The sequence below is a fragment of the Epinephelus lanceolatus genome, chromosome 14 (assembly GCF_041903045.1).
Source record: "Epinephelus lanceolatus isolate andai-2023 chromosome 14, ASM4190304v1, whole genome shotgun sequence".
NCBI classification, from domain to species: Eukaryota; Metazoa; Chordata; class Actinopteri; order Perciformes; family Serranidae; genus Epinephelus; species Epinephelus lanceolatus.
The window spans coordinates 21,883,720-21,904,410 of NC_135747.1; the positions used below are offsets into that span (position 1 = coordinate 21,883,720).

The following is a 20,691-nucleotide window of genomic DNA, read 5'->3' on the forward strand; positions in this document are numbered from 1 at the left end:
AGTCTTGTATATCAGACATGGGCCGTTATGTTTGCATCAGAAGCCCCACAAACAATATCTGTCTCGTCTGTTCGCCAGCAAAGTACTTGACGATAGCCTTGTAAACACAATGTGCCGACCTTAAATTCTCTGTGTTGCTCATGCTGTTCACACATGCCTTTGATGCCATCTGTGTGTGAAGTTCAGAGACCTCTTCAGCTCTGTTTGAGGAGTGGAGCAGTTGGTGGTCCTCTGACTTGCAACCATGGTGCATTTCACTGCCAGTGTCTGCCCATTCCCCCGCCATCTGAGCAGCCTTGTTGACCCCGTGATGCCCACCATGCTGCTGAGAAAACACTGCACACCGACTGTACAACACCGCCTTACACAGAGGAGTGGGATGGCTGAGAGGATGTGGTTTGCAGTCCATAAATGTACTGCTATCACCACAGTATGCTTTAACGTGTGCAGATTTACTCCTTATATTGCAGCTTGAACAAAAAACAACACAGAATTTAATTAGGAAAACACACAATTAATAATTTTATGGCATTAAAGCTCCATCAGGCATGTCCCTGGTGAATTGAATTTGGAACATGAAATAAGCTGCATTAAATATTGTCACCTCATGAGGTCACCAGAGACTAAGGTGTGCCTTGAGCTTCACTTGACAGACCAGGGTGAGTCTGACTGTCTTGAAGCCTTTGCAGTGTATTTTATTCCAGTAAGCTTCCATTTGCACTTTGAAGCTTCTTCATGATTACAGATTAATTAGATACGGTTTTGTATGTATGCGCATGATGAAAACATTTTAGCCTCTTCATAGAAATAACATTTAAACTAATATACATGCTGATATGTATTATATGATGCCACAGCAGACGCAGACACAGCAGCACACACAAAGCTACTGAATAACATCCTGCTTTTAACAGCCACTAATACAAACCTAAACCAATTAGGGAAAATTTACATAAAAGCTTTGACTCATGTTTCAACCCATCCTCTCCTAATGTGCATCAACAAGGAGGAAGTTCCACAGTATATTTGATAAGACTGCTCATAGAGGAGTCTCAACTGTTAAGAACACAGTGTAATAAAAATACTCCATTACATTCTTCTCACATTCAGAGTCTTATTTGGGTTCGTAAAAGTATTAGCAACAACATGTGCTAATAGTTAAAGTGCTTGTTATAAAGACCGGCCCATTCAGAGTGATAAATCTTTGATGCAAAGCAGCATTTTAATGTTGTAGCCACGTTACTTTATACACCCTTGGATTGTTAATGTAGCAATGCATCATGTTTTATGAGCGTCTTTATACCTTGTGTGTAAAATTTCAATCTGGAGAGTAAGAAACAATGATAGACAAGATTAATATATGGTGTATACATAATATATATGAACTGATCTGAAGTAGCAGTGAAAAAACAAGATGACATCTACAAATTGCTTGTCTTGTCTAAAAATGAAAGAGATATTTATTTTCATTTGGTATGAAAATAACAAAGGCTGCAGAAGCCTGAATCAGATGATGTCAGACATCCACTGCTCCACCCTGCTTAGTCTTGGCAAGGTGCTGGAATTAGAAAGATCAATACCTTTTTAGTAGTAGTTTTTACTTAAAAACTACAACTCCCAGGAGGTGGAGCTTCAGCCACTAGGGATGTTCACAGGTGTGTTGCATACTGGCAGCAATCACACTGAGATTGATTGCTTGCACCTGCCTGTCCATTGTTGATTCACGTGTGCTCTGATGAAGATCTAATTGACCAAATGCTAAGGAATAAAATGCAAAATGTAAGTGTGCGGAAAACTTTTCTGCCTTCTACTTTCATTTTTACCTCTACTTTGACATGACACCTGGTGTGCATGAAGTTTCACAACATGAAAACAGGCTTCAAGCAGGCCACCAAGCTTGTGTAAATGTACTTTCATGTTGCTTTACCTCGGTATTCAGGTATTTTCCGACTCCAGTATTAATGTAGCCAATAAAATGTGGGGGCTAGGTCTGTTTAATGTTATGATTAACAGACTTATGCATAATTGTGATCTGTAAATCAAAAGATAGGGCACTTCTATGTTTTTAGGCTGACTCAGGATATTTAAATTTGACTAACAGAATTAATAAATACACAAGGGGTTCAGTAATTCTGTTGCAAGGACTTTAATACAGCATTTAGACCTTTACTTTGAATGAACTTTATTTTGGACCTTTAATGCACAGAATGCAGCACAAAGTACTTTACAATCCAGCACAAAGACCCCCACCAAAAACACTATACTAAACTATACAACCATACAAAAATAATTATAGATGTGTTTAAAACTGTCCTCTGAGTCAGCAGGTCTAATATCTAAAGGCATATTTTGGGGTGTAATGGCTACAAGCACAGGTTTTGGAAATAAATCTGCATCTCAGTGTATTTTCACTTTTATTGGCATCACTTAACATCTTAGAAAGTTTCCTGGGAAAATGTAATCTAGTGTTTATAAGAGGGTAAATAAAACTTTGATGCAGTTATTTTAGTTAGAGTTGAGTTTATTGGCAGGAAATACCCTGAAAGTGCAGCTTAATTTAAATAAAACTACAGGCATCATAATGAATGGCAAATTGAATAAATTAAATATGGAAAATCCAAGAGCTTAAACAATTTTGGTGACTTTCTTTAAGGGGGACTGGACTTTTATGAGGACTTCAGCCCTGCACCACACTTCTGTTACCCCCCTGAAACTGCAAACGTTACAGTTATCCTAGTACACATGTATTTTGCATTTCTAGCATCCTGTCGTGTCCATGAGGCATGCACAGAGAAATGAGGAGGAAGAGGAAAAGAGGAGGAGGAACGGGGGGGTAGTTTGTCTTGGTTCCCTGCCCTCTGTTGATGTGCCTCCCTTACAGATGACCTCATGCGGAGAGGAGGAGGAGGAGGAGGAGGAGCCCCGCGTCCCGTAGCCTACCTACCTTGGTGGTGTGTGAAGTGGGGACTGAGTCCGTGTGGAGATACGCTGCTGGAAGACTGGGAAAACTTTTTTGGGTACTTTCATTTCCATGACATTTATCAGGTAAGACTTTTAAAGATATTCTCAAGTTGGCTGTGTCGACGGAGTTAGCCGAGAGGAGTCGGTTCACCGGTTCAGAGAAGTCCAGATAAGTTGTTTCAGTTAAGAGTTTCAGTGGCAGTTAGTTGGAGGAATGTCGGGACATGCCCACTGAGCTGTCGTCAAAACCAACGGGAATGACAGTGTTTTATTCAAGTTATTCATTGTTGTTTAGTCTCTTCGTTCAAGTTAAGTCCTCTGTCTCAGAGGTTATATACGTTAAATGTGACCGTTACTCAGGCTAGCTAGCTTAACAAGCTCAGCTGCTGTTAGCTTTATCGAACATTTGCTACAGGTAAGGTTTCCGTTTGGTTTGGTGTAAACACGAGATAACGGGACACACACCGACAACCTGAAACTAATTAACGTTGATTAAAGTAGTTGACACACGGTGTTTCACTTTAATTTTTTATTTTATGTTGTCCTGGCATGGAAAATTATCAACTGTTACTGGCACTTACGGTTAATATCACTGGAGAATGTAGAGCTAAAACGATTAGTCGATTAATTACGAGCAGTTTGTCGATTAATTAGATTATATTGGCAACTATTTTGATAATTAGCAAATTGAAAAAGGAGCAAATTACCTCAGACATAAGATTCATACAGTGGAGTATAAATATTCTAATCAATATCTTCCTTTGAAATAGCTAATGTATGACTTAACTTCTGGTTAATCTTTTGATTGATTGATTTTTTAATTTCATTAAATGTCCAACAATTTCAATTCCCAGAGCCAAATGTGACTGACCAACACTCCAAAATCCAAAGGTAGCCTCTTCAGTTCACAATAATGGTCTGGAAATACCATAATCTATTGATAGTTTAAATCAGTCATATCAAATGTGAGAATTGGGCTAGTTTTCTCAGTTTTATATGATTGTAAATTAATATATTTTGGTTTTTAGACTGTTGGTCAGATAAAACAGTCAACCTGAAGATGTCACCCAGCTCTGGGAAACTGTCGGGCATTTTTTTTATTGACTTTCTTGTATTTTATAAAAAAAAACAAACTGATTGGTTAATTGATTGGTTAAAAGATGACTTAAAGGTAATCTGCAGATGAATTGATAATGACAGTATTCAGTACCCATAAAAGAGTTATCTCTTTACAGCATGTTACTGCAGAATAGCCCTAAATAGCTTGTCACCGTAGCCTATCAACCTTTCTGAAGTTGAACAGACATCCAAGAACTTTTTGAAGATAGGTAATACTTATTCTGGAGTAACATCCTGCTCAGTAGGATGCAGATGTTTTACAAAAATGTTCATTACTTTTCTTATAACTGTGTGGTCTTGTTTGATGCTAATGTAAGTCTGTATTTTGTGATTGGATGTGGTGGTTTTCAAACCAGAACCCAACCCATATATAGTAGTAGGCTTAAGGCTACAGGACTGTAATCTTGTCCGCCCACAGAGATTGAGCCATTGAAGTTTGACCACTGGCTGTATATGACTTTTGCTGTTTTCAGCATATTTTTCAATGGAGGAATCCCCTTATAACTCAGTCAGGTGCTTTTGAAAATCAAAGCTCTGTTTTCCACATCAGAGAAATTGCTTGTAAATGTCAAGGTGCAGCTTTGATCGCTGAGAACACATGAAGTCATCAATTCAATGTTCTCTCTGAACAAGTGATATAAAGTCTTTGTAGCCTCTTGGCATTTTACTTGCCATAACATTTGCTATATCCTGTGCCGGGTTACTTGTCACAATCTAGCTTCGAGGGCAATTCCACTGTATTTACAGTGTTGGTTTTTCCATTTAAAACTCAACAGGTGGAACAGGCTATGCTGCTGACAATCATGCTGACTGCCAGTTAACCTGAAGATAGTCGGCATTAACTTTCCAACACAATTTCAGGCAATTTTACGCTGATTATGGAACCATTACAGTGGATTTGCATGCCTCTATGCTAGTGCTAGAGCTACCCCAATTGTCTACCAACTGCAGGGTTATGAGATGTTTGCACTACAGAGTGCTCATCTTATTGAAAGTGCCACAAGAGTCTGCCTCCCAGTTTCTACAGAGCCTGGTTCCCATGGTCCCCAGCCAGTTGGCCAGTAACAGATGCTGGCATCAGAGCTACATTGTTATGGCTGAGGAGAGAAAGTTATTGGAGCCAGTGACCCGACAGACAGCACATACTGAGTTTTTGTTGATGACGATGATGACGATGATGATGATTTAGTACTTTGAAAGGAGCTACTCATTGCAGAAGAACATGGTTCCAATAGGGAAGCCAGATTTTTAGAGGTTAGTTGGGTTCGAGACCCCTGCAGTCAGCATACTGTTTAACCAAGATTGTTTCTGAATGAATGTTGTGGTGTGGGATTCTGTGGATTTGGGATTTAGGGACACATGATACCACAAACCAAACCTGACCACAAATATAAGCACCAACATAATGTTCTGTAACACTCTAAGGATACTCTCAAACCTAATCTATATAGTACGGTTCAAGTGAACTCCTGTTTGTTTTTTTTGAGTTGGTATGAAAGCTGTTATTGAATCTAGGCCTTGTGCTTTATGATATGGGATTTTAGCTTGAATTCAAAAGCTAAAGTACTATTTTCTATCTAGTTATCATGAGAGCTTTCAAGGAATCAATCTCCTAGGCTATCATTACGCAAGTCATCTCCACAATGTGTACTATAGGTGGCATTTATAGATAATGGCCAAGACATTCACACATGTCAAAACCATTGAGGTTGTTTTAGTGTATTTTGCGAAATAACAGCGTAATAGCAGAAGAGGCAAGAAGCAGTAACCCCCCTGAGCTCCTGAAAGTTGAACAAAGCTAAGGTTGTTACGCATTGTTTTGTTTTTAGTGCCTTGCTGTGGGGGCGACACAGTCTCCTGCAATGAAGTAGCTGGATCATAAAAGCCTAACATTGCTAAAACTGCAAATGTATGATAACACTCTGTTTTCTATTTAGTCTGTTGATCTGCGAAAAGAAGACTTGTGTCTTGGATTTCCCAAAGTTCTTTAATGCCTAGATATTTAGCAGACAAAGAAATCATGTTGCTTTCTCAGCGTTGGGATGAAGGATCATACACATGCCCCCTGGTAAAGCGTCATTGTGTAATTGAATTAGCTCAAGTTTCTTTAAGGCTCCTGACAAGTTTTGTATCAAAATGCTTTGCCTTACCATTTAATTTCCCCTCAGGTAATCTATTAAAACGTTACAGAATGACAGCCATGCATATTGAGTTGCCTTTGTGTTTCAGCACTGGTGTTGGCAAGTGTCCTAGAGTGACGCATTTGGCTGAATTACATCACTAATTAATCTATCATAACAAAACTACTGTAAATTCTGTAGTATGGGTTGAAAATCCAGGTGAGCAAGCACATGTATGTGTTTTCAAGGTCTATGCACGTGCATATGTGTGCTCATGTGTGTATCTAAAGCACGTGTGTGTTTGAAAGTGCTTCTTAGTAACAGCTGTTACTAATTTACATTTTTGTCAAGTCTTTTTGAAAGCCCTAGAGACAGACAGGCAGAGAGGGAAAGGGGCGTAGAGATGCAGAGTGCCTCAGACATACCAAAGTGTGAAATTCAGTATTTGTGACAAGGCTCTTACAAAGAATTCATCTTGTGATCAATTTTGTTGACAGTGCCAAATGATAAAGCAGAATTAGAGTTCTTTTCAATGTGCTGTGATGATTATTTCAGCTTTGACAGCTATCGCAGCTTTAGCAACTACAGAGAAGGTTATTTTTTTCACAGCAAGAGGGAAGCAAACCACCTAGCCACATTTGATGAATCTGTGTAGAGACTTGATTCTGCTCTGGGTTCAGATTCAATAAAGTGCCACTGAACACCAAACTTCAATGGGGAAGGCTGAGTTCAAATGTTCGCTCTAAGCACTGGACCCTCACAGACATAAATTACCATGACCTCTATGATCAGTAAATACCTGAGCGCAGGAAGGTGTAAGGTTTTCTGTATGAATTGACAGCACTTTGTGAAATCATGTACCTGGATTAGAGGCATCTCTTTGGCAAGTAGATTGTGACGCTCATATTTCTTATGTGGTTTTGCAGTAGTAGCTGTATTTATCGCCATAATGCCATCACAAGAAAAACTAGTAACTTCTGGTTATTGACATGTTCATACTGCCAGGAAAATTTCCTCTCATCAACCTCTATTCATCATTTGACTGGGACGAGACGTGAAGAAAGGAATCATAATTACAATAGGTCGATTTTGATATCTATTCCTGTGTCACCCTCTAATGTTGATTTATCTCTCGGCTCTTGGTGTCTGTAAAAGTCAGTGCACAAAGGCTAAATAGAGGCTTGTCTCATGTGATAGCAGTACCTGTATAAAGTATGTACATTTATATGCAAGGCTATGTCCTCCCCTATTCAGTCATGGCATACAAACCAATAATCCACCTTGCTTTGCTGTTAAATTACATCAACTGTTTTCTTTAGGCACTAAATGATTTGGGAAGTAGTTCATTCAGTAAAGCTAAAATGAGCTGGGCTAAGAATAAACCTGCTCTCCAAAACTGACAAGTGAAGTGGGCATGGCATCTTATCTACAAAGCGCTTCTTGGTCTGAAGCCCTGTTGAATGTGCACTGACTAAAATCCTGGCTTACTAGGCAGAGTATTCATTTATAGTCAGTTCATTATATGTGACCCTCTGACTGACAAATCTAAGCACGAGGAGAATCTCTCTGTGTTTGCAGGAACTTCCTGTAGACTTTAAACACTGCTTGTTAATGTTTTACCTTTAATCAAACACTAGGCTTCCTGGGAGGCAAATGTCGCATTGAGCGTAAGCAATAACGGTACAGCTTTGTTTTTTTTTAACTCCAGATGTTCATTAACACTTGATTGCTATGGCAAATCAGTAATAGAGTGATAACGTTTAATCAGCAGTGATGGCAGGAGTTAATGGCTGTAACTCTGATGAGATGATTGTTGTTGCTCAGCGTGCAGTTAAATATCTGGTGCTGACTGATGATTTCAGAGGAGGGGTGGTTGTTGGTGTGATGTAAGGAGTGTGTAATTGTTGTAGAAAGACTTCTAACACATTAGTGAGATAAAGAGAGGCTCAGAGTGGAGAAACTGGTTTGTGGAAGCTCAGACGAAGACTCTGTGCATGTTAACTCAATCATCAATCTGTGTTACACTCTGAGCTGTCAAGCTAAATTAATGTATATAAGTCTATGGGTGGCTTAGTTTTGACTTTAATCGGGGGAGGATGTGCAATGTCTTGTCTTAATCAAACATTTTAGTTTCAGGTTTAGTCAGTTTTCATGGCCTGGGGTGAAACTGTGAATTCAGAGCAGCGTTTGCCTTCTAAAACATGCCTTGACACTTCTAGAGCAACACTGCTAGGATAAAAAGACACAGTCACTGCTGAACCAGCATGTAGGCCTGTGTCTGGATTCACTCATCAGTCATATTAGAGAAGATCAGGGACAAGTGGCCTCAGAGGCTGAATCAGTCTTTCCAAAATGACAGTACTTTTCCCACGGCAGTCTAATGAGTAGATCAGACTTGTTATCCTTTTTAATTTCATGCTGAGCCATGTGGCTAGTCCTCCTCAGCTCGCTTTGCCCCAAGCTAGAACTTTGAATCAGCCTGTGTCTGTGATGGGACATTATCATTTTCCGCCAGGTAAAGGTATATAATCACAGGGGTATTAAAGGGAATATCGGTTGTCTTCTCATCATTTAGTTTTGAAGATTATCTGTGCTGAAATTTCTCAAGCTACATGATCATGATTATGAATACAACCACAATCCATGCTTACAGATAGTATCCTTGTATATAATCTTACAGAAAGCTCTTGCAGGAGAGACCATTAAGGCACCACATTTCTTGTTTTTTAATGGCTCTTTTTAAATCGTAAAAACCTTTATTTGTGAACTTATAGCACCTTTTTAGAAACTCTACTTGCATTTTAGCTGCAGGAACTGTGTTCCAGCTTCAGTTCCTGATCCATAGTTCCTGACTTTCAAAATGTTCCCGTCTCCATCGTAATGCTCTCTGATGGCCCTGGTGGCTCTGCATGGAGTTTGCATTGATGGATGTTGTAGAAAGGTCAAGCGCTTCAACAATTTGAGTGCAGGATTCATTCAGAGTATTCAGCTTTTTCATACAAATGGCAGCCTCATAATGTTGGTTGGTTTATATCCTAAAAATGTATGTATCCATTTAGTGTGTGCCATGTGTTTTCAAGATTTTGTGACAATTTGGCTCCGATTATTTGGCCTCCTTGGAGCTGTTCTGTCTCATATTACTTTGAAAGCTCAATCATCAAGGTGCTGTTTGCCAGATGGCTGTTATCGCTTTGGCTCATTCTACTGACTGCCTTTATTTCACTTAAAGACAGTTTTAAATTCCTATTCTTGTGCAGTTTTGTCCGCCAGCATATATGGTGATTTGGTAATCAATGTTTGCAAGTAGATAGCACACTAACTACACCCAGAGGGTGTGAACAGATCTCTGCTATTCAATTTGATACACTACACCATTATAGTAGTGTTTATGTTTAAAGTACTTTCAAGCTTTTAGGTAAAGTCAAAACTAATAGACTTAAATGTTACTGAAATGTTCAGCAAGTAGGTATGCATGTATGATCTGTTGCTGGATTTTAACTCAGTCTGTCAAGTGATACCAGCTGGGTTTAGTGTTATAATAACAAGTTAAACATTGTCTTTACTCTTTAAGGTCAGCTATTGGTGCTCTAAGACATTTCACCATTACAAGATAAAGAGCTGCTTCTCACAGGCTCTAAGGTGGGGGGTTGTGCTGGAAGCACTTGAGTCAAACTGGTAGACTAGCTACATAAAAATTTCTGTTCTTTTGTTATTTCCCTTCCACTCGTGAGTGTGAATAACAGCCTTTGCTTACAATGGCCGACACTGAGACTGTGTTGTCCTTCATACCTTCTCCCTACACTTCCTCCTTCAAGGGTTTGTTAGCTAACTTCCCATTGTTCGTGGACCACTTGAAGTCACCGTCCAGGCCGGGCCTGTTTCCTGCACTCAGCGAATGGACAACAAAACAATAGATAATAATGGAGTTCACAGGAGCATTTTAAAAATATCTCTTAATCACTTTGAGGCAGTGTTTGATAAACCAGTTTGAGGGTCAGCTGATCGTGAGAGTTTCCATGTTACTATGACAACAGTGTGAAAATTTGAGAGTGATCATTCATGTTGAATTAGTTCATGAAGAGAGCAAAGCATTTCAACAGGCAATAGATGAACACACAGGGTGGAAAATAGCTGTTTGTTGCAACCCTGGAAGAGAGGTGAAGTGGATTTGAGCTTAAGGGTGCACTCTCTATTGTGTGCAACCTAACAGAGGACAAAGAAGGTTCTAACTCACCAACCGCCGATGTATGTGAAATGCTTCCCTGCCAGAGGCAACAGGGTCAAACAATCCTATTTCCGTTCTATATATAGCTGTCTTCTCAGATGACTGTGGTATAGATGGTCCCATTAACCACATGTCACAGCAGCATTGTGCAGGTGAGGATCTTTTCTTCCTCACAAGCTGTGTGTATTTGAACTCCATCAAGTCAGGAGTGACCTGAAAAAAACATACATGTTGATAACCCAAGGCACCGCTTAACCACCCTGGTTTCCAATTTCTCGACTGTGATAGGAAACCATCTCTTCATTGTAAAATAGGCTGGAGTTCTTTTTACCGTTGCCTTGAGCTGTTCCAAGGTAACAGGCGGTCCACATGTGAAGGTCATGGATCTGATGTCTGGTTGAAAATGCCAGCTGTGGGTAAGCATCCTTAATCTTGCATGTTATTGCCTTAATACACTGATAAGGTCTTTGCTGTGTTCCCTTAAGTTGCTTGGGGCATTTTAAGAGCTGTCGAGGACTTTTGATGACAAGGTTGTTGGTCCCTTGATATAAACAGAGGCAGTACTATGAGCACTCTGCTGTTTCTCTGTGGCTTTTGCTTACTCTTGGGGTGGCTTGCAAAGATCAGATGTGAATGTTGGAGTCTATTTTGTCCATTCAGCCTGTGTGTGTCCACAAAGACCTGTGAGCCACTGTGAGACTTTCACTGCTCTGTTTTAATATTGAGAGGCCCTTTCTAAGGGGCCATGCTTTGAGGCTGATATCCAAACACAGCTTAAAAGCACTGGAATGGACCTGACTCTGAGGGCTCAAGGAATCTTGATTTTTGTCTTGATGCATACCATGCCGTCCATGACTCCTCTCTGAGACTTTCTCACAAAGGTCACAGTTATATCATCACCACAGCTTTAAGCCTAGCTGCATTTGATTTTGATTGTGGTACCTTTGCTGTTGTAGGATTCACATTTCCTCACATCTACCTTCAATAAAAACAGCCTAAGGCTTAGGCAACATCAACACATACTGTCCTCACACCTGTTTCAATTAATTTATTCATGAATGCAGAAGACTTGATGAAGATACTTAGACCAAAATGACTTGTCTCTGCAGTGCAGGAAAGCATCAGATTACAGTGTTATGTGAAGATTTCTGAGTGTATAAGCAGGTGCAATTAATACCACCTGTCATGTAAGTTGTTTCATGGTATAGATGCAGTTAGGACAAGGGAATATAAAGAAAATCGAGTATCACAGTGTTTTTGACCAAATATCTCAATATTGATATTGTAGTGTTGATTATTGGTTCTTTAACAACATATTTTCACAACGGGATTTTTGATAAATAGTCATCACTAATGCCTAAGTGAGTAAAGGCAAATAATAGAACAGCTTAAACAGTCTGTTAAGTTCAGAAAATGACATCACTTTACTGTAATGCAGCCTTTAAAACCAGGACAACACATACAGCGCTACGATATCCAAAATTTAAGACTATATCTAGTCTCACATCATGATAGTATCGATAAATTTCCTAGCCCTAGCTATAATTAATGTTTAGAAAATGTTAATAAATTGTCAGCAGCATTGTATTGACTGTTTTGCATTTAAAATCAAACACCAGCTTGCTAGCTTACGTGACTAGTGTTAGCAACAGAGCAACAGAGGTTCCTTACCTTTACGACAATTATTGTTCATATATGGTTTGACTGCTGCCACAAAGCGCACTCTGGTTATGAAGAGATAAAACTGCATTGCAAACCATTACAAAGAGCTGGTCTAACTTGGCTCACTGAGAAAGAAACACCTGCAGAAGCCCATGTATACCTGTAAATATTGGTTATATTTTAGGTTTAATTCATGCAAAAAGACGGTAAATTACTGATTGCACTGTCTCCGTAATACTTGGTTCACTTCTGAAAAGAAGTTGTTGTTACACCTCTACCAGACATCATTGGAGCCAGTACGATAATAACATAATCTTGATCCCTAACCGTCTGTGGCTATTGCAACCTAGTGTCATAGTTGTCAGTTTAATGTGCAAGAATGTGTCAGTGTCTGCTGGGGAAAAAATATTCACACTGTTATAGTATGTAGAGCTGTTTCTGTGTTGTGACTCCCAGGAAACAAAAGGTGGTTTGTTTACAATATATGTTATGGTCACTATGTCATTGTTAAATCTGTATTATTGAAAACATTGTTTTAATACATGTTTGGCTTTCATTTGAATAATGTTCAGGGTTTAATTCCCCTTACCTTGCAATAGAGCTCGTAAGTCACGCCCCTTCTGGTAGACCCCCATCGGACCTCTAGGCTCGGAAAATATGAATGGGAGTCAATGGAGAGAAAATTTTTATTTTCTGGTCCAAGTCATTAAATGCCTTGGATTACACAAATGTTTTGAGTGGGTCTAAATAATATTTTTTCATGTTAAGAGTTTGACAGTTTATTGTATGATTCTTCAGTTAAAGGCTGTGGAAACAACGTAATGAGAAAGACTACATGTTGCCTGTGTGACGTCACGTCCTCACACTTTCCCTCCACTTCTCAACTCACAGTGCTGCTGCTGCATCTTCTGCCATGATCAGAGTATGAAATTAACAAAATATTTTGGGGGCAATTTTGGCCCCCACGGTCTAAAAAAATGGGGGCATTTTCGAAATGTTTGGGGGCCATCAAAAAATTGTAATTATGTTCTAACAATAAGCACATGAAAAGGAAAACCAACTAAGATAGTGTCTTCACTCTTCAGTAGAAACTACTAAATGAAATAAATAATGGGTTACATAAAGTTATGGTTGCAAAATATCACTCAGATTTCCTATAATTCAACCAGTTTAAATGTGATGATTTAACCATTAATCTACTGATAGCAGTACTAATGTTTCACCACATTACAGTTACTTTTACTGTTAAAAAGGCCAAATTACTATAAATTCCTTAGATGCAATCCTGGAAGTAAGTTAATTTAAAATTTAATATTCATTCTACCTTAATTTTTCATTGTGTAGACACAGATCACCCAAGAAATGGTTAATCTATACTTATGGTACAGCAAAGCCCCCTCCCCTTCTCTGTCAGATTACTCTCACGTAATCAGTGCAATCTCGTTGATTATGTCTGGAAAATGAGTTGTAGACGTGACGGTAAATTAATTTAATGAAAATAAAATTATACTTTAATGTCAGATTGTAATACTGTTAAAAATATAAATACATATAGTTGTTTCAAAAACTTGGGGGCAATTTTGACCCCGGAACATGGCTTTTGGGGGCATTCTTGGATAAATTGCAGGCCAAATGGCCCATGGCCCTTGCTAATTTCTGACACTGGCCACGATCTACGGAGCCATCAGATCAGACGTATCATACGTGTCGTGAGCAGCGAAGAGCTGTAGTCCACAAAGCGCTCTCACACAAAACCTAACAGTATCAAACTTCTTCCCGCTAAATTGTAGCCTTCTTTGCACGAAAAAATATATTAAAAATTCACAAACAATATATGTAAAATTCATGGTACAATTCAAACGGGACCAGAAAATAATTTTAATCTAGCCATTGAAATACATTATGAGAAATCGATTTTTAAGGTCTCATGTACCGGAAACGGAAACACGCAACTTACAAGCTCTATAGGCTAATAGAGACACACCTCAGGATAAAAGTGATGACTGTAGATGGCTGAAGAGGTAGTGTCTTTTTTTCCTAGTGGGTACTGGCTGTGTGTGTCTGGTGGCTGTGATGGGGGCGGGGGGGATGGAAGGAATTTGTCATGTTGGCTTTTGGAGTTTCAAGCGGGCGTTTCTCATTTCCTTTGGGTTAACCTGGGTGATGTTTATTGTTACTGTGGAGATGAGCAGCCAGCTCCCACACAGCAGTCAGTAGTTCCACTGACTCGGCCAACGAACACTGTACTGTTCCATACTGAACTACATTAATCTGTATGCATACAGGTAGACACAGTCCTCAGATCTGTTTCTTAGTGCACCACACCTGGGATTTGCCTTGCTGAAATGTTCTTTGTTCTGACACCTGTGCATTCTTGAGCATTACATTGAATCCAGTTCCAGAAGTGCTGCTTTGTACTTGATCCTGCCATCTGACCTTCCTGTTATTACATCATATTTTAATCAAAATATACTCAAGAGCAGAATTATATGATTATCATAGTTTTTATTATACCAAGAAACATTTCTCTTTTAAAAAAACAAGTTTAATTTTCAGAGTTGTTGTTCAGAGTTTCCCAGTACTCTGTATATCCTGCTACTGCTACAACCTCAAAACTGTCAGAGAGTAATACACCTTCTCACGTTGGGTCATCTGGGCGTAATTATGTTGTGACAGTGACATTAAAGAAAAAAACTCTTCTGATTTTCAACCAGCTCTGTGTCGTCGCAGTGTGTGCAGATGATCGGTTTTGGCCCCTGTGCTGCCAGAGCCTGGAGCTTCCTGCTCATGTGCTGGTGGACTTTGGCCTTTTACTTAAATCAACTGAGCAGACACTTTAGCATTTTCGTCTTTGTGCAAGCTTTACATGTCTAGATTAGGTGTTACTTGGGAAAGTACTAGACATTTTGGAGGGGACTGTATAGAGATGAAAAGGTGAGGCCATGGCTACACAGAGCACCCGACCTTCCTGATCTGATGGCTTGAGTAGTAGCTAAGTTTGTTTTGTTTTTTTCTCCAATAAAACCAGTTAAGAAATTCATCTCTAGAGAGAGGATGATGGATTGAATCTGCCAGGCCTAGAATTGCATTATGAAGCCTTTTAGGGTGGATGTCGTGGGGGGGATATTGAATCAATGTTTGGTATCTTTAAATGAAGTCAGTTTTCAGGCTGATTGAAGGACATTGATGTTATATTGTCTGAAAATTGAACAGAGCCTAGGAATTGAAATTAACCAAATGGATCAGTTCCAGAAAGCATCGGTTAAAAAATGGAGTTGGGTTGGAGAGTGATGTTCTTGCTTTGTGTGTGTTTTCCCTAGATACTCGAATGAAACACAGATAGAGTAATCATATTCTGCCTTGAAACTGCACTCATAATCGTGACTGGAGTTTGGCTTGCCAAAACCTCATGAAAAGTTAATTTTTTAAGTAGTCAAGGCTGAGTTGAGGTGCAGAGGCTCCTCAGGGATTTGCCCCCTCACCTCCACCATCCATAGCAGATTCAGTGGAGGCTCTGCTTCACCATGTTTCATCTGACACCATCAAGGATGGAAAAAGGGCAGATCAATAGCCTCACTCCCAGCAGCAGTAAGAGGACCTAGATATTTAAAGCCTGGCTTCTGGGGTTGAGAACTCAGTGCAAGGACTGTGTGTTTTGTTTGCAGAAGCCATAGCCTTATTTGGTTGAAACCATTCTTTTCTCTTCATCGGAAAGATTGCTCTGCTACTATTAATACAGTAGGGTAGCAACCTATAATGTGTTTAGATGGTTAGAAACCAAAGATCCCACACAATTAACGAAACACAGCAGCAGTTAAAACAGTTAAGTATGTTTTTACCATTGTACAAGTACATAAGACTATAAATACTTCCAAAGTAAACAAGCACATCCAGGCTGGACCTTGAGTTCATGTTATACCGTTTAACTCTAAGGATTCAAAATGCACACCAGCTTGGGAACAACCAGGGAAAGCAGTTGCAAACACCCAAGTTCAGCCACATAGCATCAATTACATGTGGAATTCAGGGCATTCAACAGAGTGTTTTCCTGCGTAACAAGATAGCAGAAGTTGTCCTTTTCTGTTTAAATATTAGAGCATTCTTTCCATGTGCCCCTCCACTGATGACCTACAGGATTGGGAGTGCTGTGGGAAAACTCCCAGGCGGCTGCCAGCTAAGCAGTATGAAATGCGGATGTACACTGTTTTTCCATTGCTATGTTACGTTTTCGAGGACACATTTTGTATTGTTTGGATAGTTCTGGGTAAAAAAAAAAACACTTGCATGTGTAGGCCATAGAATGGTTTTCTTATTGGCAGGTGAATAGAGGAAATGGCCTCTGTTCTGTCCCAAGAATAGAAATAGATGTGTTTGTATTGCTGGATCATTTCCACGGTTTTAGATCACTGACAATAGAGGCATTTCTGTTGTCTTGTCGTGGCTGTGAATGACTGATTTTTTTTTTTTGTTTTCTTTTCTCCCAGGGGCCCTTCAGAGAGGCTTCCAGGAATCTTGCCATGTTCAAGGCAGTGCTGAAGAAGAACAGAGATGGAGGCAAGGGGACCAAGAAGGATTCAGGTATGTGGAAGATCAGGGACAGCAAGCTACGTCTCATGGAACAAATACCCCAAACCCCAAAGGCTTACACATAAACTCTGTTTCAGAGGCCGATGTACACTTCTGATCGTCTTACTTTCAGTGTTTATGAATTCGTTTCTCACTTTGGAAACTTTTTTACGGTTTCTTTCATGGACACCCTTCTTCAGAATGTGAAGGCTCGAGTAAGTTAGATAAAGCTAAAGTAAACTGGAAAGAAAGTTGAGATGAAAGCACAAAAGTCATGCTAAAACTTAAGTGTGCACTTGGCAAACATCCTGTCATCTAAACCATCATTTACAGCAATTGCCTGAATATATATGGCCAATAATTTAGCTTTACCACTTCTGTCTGTGACACTTTCTTTGAAGCGCACTGTGTGGTTTTTAAGTGATTGACTCATATTTAGATACCCACATACAGTAAGAGCTGGAAAAGATGTTTGCACACAAGGAATAACCTAAAATATAAGGGGCCAAGTCACTTGTTTTCTCTAAGAAAAGCAAAACAAAAAGAAACGTGCTACATTACTGACACCAGTGGAGTTCTCATATGCAGGTAGTGTGATTAAATTGTGATGGTGGTGGTGTGCAGCTGAAAAATAAGATCCATCATGTGCTGTGTTTGTACATAATTGTAATCACTGTTAACACCACAACTTGAATGCAATTTTTATAAAGTAATTGCCACAGTACAAATGAAAAGGTTATTGGCTTTTTGTTTAACTTGGAGCTTTACACTGCAGTTGGGAACAATAACAGGCCCAGAATACAACACTTCAAAGGACTTCAGGATTTCACCCCAAATCAAAAATACATATTGCCATCTTCTTTCATTGTATTTGAAAGACAGCAGACATCTCCAATACTCTGCAACTTACAATAAAACAACCTAGAGTGAGAAATAACACTACAGGTAAGAGGAAAGATGTGAATTTTTAATTTTGGGGTGAACTGTCTCTTTACAGCAAGATTCTTGCTGTAATGGCAAGGACCTGCAGTTTTGTGTGAAGGGATGGTGATGAGCAATTTACAACTGTGTAGGCTCACAGTAGCCCAGCGCCATCACACTGCGCCTTTCAATCACCCAAAATGCACAGAACCATTGTTACTTGTAGAACTGTCAGTCCAGAGCAGAATATCTTCCATCTTTTTTTAATCTAGTTTTGACTGTAGAGACAACTTGGACATTGTGTTATAACAGATGTTTTCATTTACTTTGGAAATCTGTAGTATTTTCCAACATGACTAGACATGAGTCATGCTCAGTATTACATTGTTGACTTGTCTCTTGTTCATACAACGCCCCCCTCTACTGATCGGTCTTCACATAGCCTTTGACCACTTTTGCTTACACTGCATTTGCCAGCCTAGACTTGATTTATCACCTAAGGACTGGTTTTTACAGGTAAAGAGGTAGGTAGGTCTATATACAGTAGGTACATGTGTCATAGTTCTGCTCCTACTGCCTTTGTCTGGTGTAATTGTTTCACTCAACAGTCAATGCTAAAATTAAAGGGAAAAGATCACCTCCGGTCATCTTCACTGCGCTGCTCTCCAGCAGAGCACAAAGGGAGAATTGAGTATTGTTGGCTTGTATATCTCGTTTTATATCAGGTTGTTGCAACCTGTCTCACATGTATGAATCACTCTGATAACATAGCCTCCCTGTAACCCAGACACACACGCCCACACATGTACACTTAAACACAGGAGGTTCAGTGTACGTGAAAGCTGGGAGCAGCAGAGTTTTATGGCGGAATACGGCTCCTTTATCCCAGCCTCACTCTCGCAGTTGGACCCCATCCATCAGACTAAAGCAGTTCTGTCTCCCTTTCTCATGCTGGGACAATAAAATCTGGTCACTCCTCTCTGTTGTTTAGGGCTCTTGAGACAGATGAGATGTCACAGAGATGTAGCAGCTAGCAGTGGTCACTTTGCCCCACTGTTGTTCCTGCATGGGGCACAAATCTCTACTGAATATCTTTTTATTTTCAGGCTTTAAGAGTTTTTTGAAGGTGAGACTTAATGAACTGTGCATCATTTCTCATGAGATTGTAGAGAAAACACCTGTAATGGCCTGTAATAAATAAGACTTATTCCCTAAATAAATCTTGATTATATTCCTTAATAGATCTTGATTGAGATCTTGATAAGTTCTACTCCATATCAACAGCCACAGTCTGTCATATTTATTAGTCGGGGTGTCAAATATGTTTACAAATAATAAGTTGCATTGAAAGAGTTAAATTGTATATTTTGCCACCCTGTGTTTACTCGTATGTTGTCCTTGAAGAGAATAATTTGTTTGTAAATTCAGGTCCTTCCTGGGATCTGAAATGAGATTTGTAATACAGAAGTCCTGATGGGGAAGGCCGTGTTAATCAAATTGGGTACACTGCAGTATAGTTAATGGTTTCCGAGACAAGATAGTACCATATTGCACATAAAATATTCACTGCACCTTCTGCGAGGCTTGAATAAAGATTTCATTTTGATCCCAAATGGTTTGGGGAAAGAATGTTGTTTTGAAATTAAATGCCTGGTATTTTGGAGTTTTGTCATCTACTTTATTATATGCACTTCCCTCTTCCTGCCATTTTTAAATTGGATTATGGAGAACGATTTATTTAATTTGGTTGATACAGCAGCATCAGTGATGTTTGAGATTTCTGTCAGCTTTGGGGCTGTGTCTTACTGTTTTATGCTTGACATTTGGCAGTGTTAATTTATGTTTTATTTACTAGCTTGTTGCTTATTTTGTCAGATTTTGTATTTTGCAGATGAATGAAACCCTGTTGCTTTTTACAGTCCTGCTCATATCCTCATATGTCAGCCTGTACAGATTTTCCTTCCTTCAGAGGGACCAGAAGTACAAAGTCCCTGTAAAATCTGCTTAGCAACATATAATGGAAATCATTGGTAGGAAAGACCTTGATAATGGTATAATTGCAAGATAGCTCAGCATATGTTGCTCATGACATGGTGGCTATGGACTGGAGGCAACTTTAAAGCAGTCAAGGAAACTTGGCCCCTATGCCAGATACCACTACAGTCATTAGCTCTCCTTTGGGATCTACCCATTGCCAAGACCACAAAAACACACAGTTTGCTAATTTAGTCTCTCCATCATGTGTTCCTCCTAGATCCTTTCTCCTCCTCCTCCTCCTTCGCGCTTGCCTCTTCTAAACTCACTCTATAAGGAATCTGTTTGGAATTGGCCTTTTTAATCCCTTTTAAGTGCCCCCTTTTTTTAATGGTCTGCCACTCTGGAAGTGGGATGCTAGTTTGCTGTGGCCTGCTGCCTTTGATGTTGACATTCTCTGAGAGAGGTTACATTGCAAGTAGGCCTCACTGGAGTTAATAGATTTGAGACCTGAAGGCACAAGAAGATGATTATATTGTAAAGAACCAAACACTGTTTTAATTGGTGCTCTCTTTGAGGATACAGGCCCCTCAGATTTTATTGCAAGTTTCACCTATGACTTCCTATTAATTCACAGCAGTGTCTGGTTTGTGGTTCATTACAAAGCAAATTGCTTGTTCTGAGCTGATGGATTTTTTTTAGGACAGTGTTAGTGACACTGTCATGAGGCTAGTTTGGGTGAATGTATTTCATCCTGTTTTTGTCTTGATGCAAATGTTCCTCAACAACAGTGTTCTGAAGTAACAGAACTAAGCCTGCAGGCATAGTTGTGTTGTTGTAACAGCTTTAAAACATCAAACCAACATAGCAAATGTCCCCTTTCAGACCATCTATTGATCTTGCTCTCATTTTTTTATGTGAGGTCCAACGTGATTTGGTCCCGACAGTCCACAGTGCATATAATTGAGTCACATGTCATGTCAGTTGATTCTGTTTACCAGTTTATGGAAGTAAATGGGAGTTAATATGAGCAAAATTTGATTAGTTGGCCCACCCATAGTTTTTGGCGTTTTTTTGGATTGAAGTTTTATTGATGCCAATGAAGTGAAGTTAAACTTAAATCTATGACAAATCCCTTTGGTG

General features: G+C 39.5%; 1 protein-coding gene across 6 annotated transcripts in view; it reads left to right on the plus strand.

Annotated features, from left to right (window-relative positions):
- The first annotated feature begins 2,881 nt into the window (after nucleotides 1-2,881).
- The window catches only part of tanc1b (tetratricopeptide repeat, ankyrin repeat and coiled-coil containing 1b), a 137,625-nt gene continuing 119,815 nt past the window's right edge, over nucleotides 2,882-20,691 (plus strand). For all 6 annotated transcript variants that reach the window (XM_078174484.1, XM_033617695.2, XM_033617694.2 and 3 more), the window contains exons 1-2: nucleotides 2,882-3,045; nucleotides 16,572-16,665. In XM_078174484.1, the coding sequence (XP_078030610.1) occupies nucleotides 2,890-3,045; nucleotides 16,572-16,665 (250 nt within the window). In that variant the 5' untranslated portion in view covers nucleotides 2,882-2,889. The remainder of the gene's footprint in view (nucleotides 3,046-16,571; nucleotides 16,666-20,691) is intronic.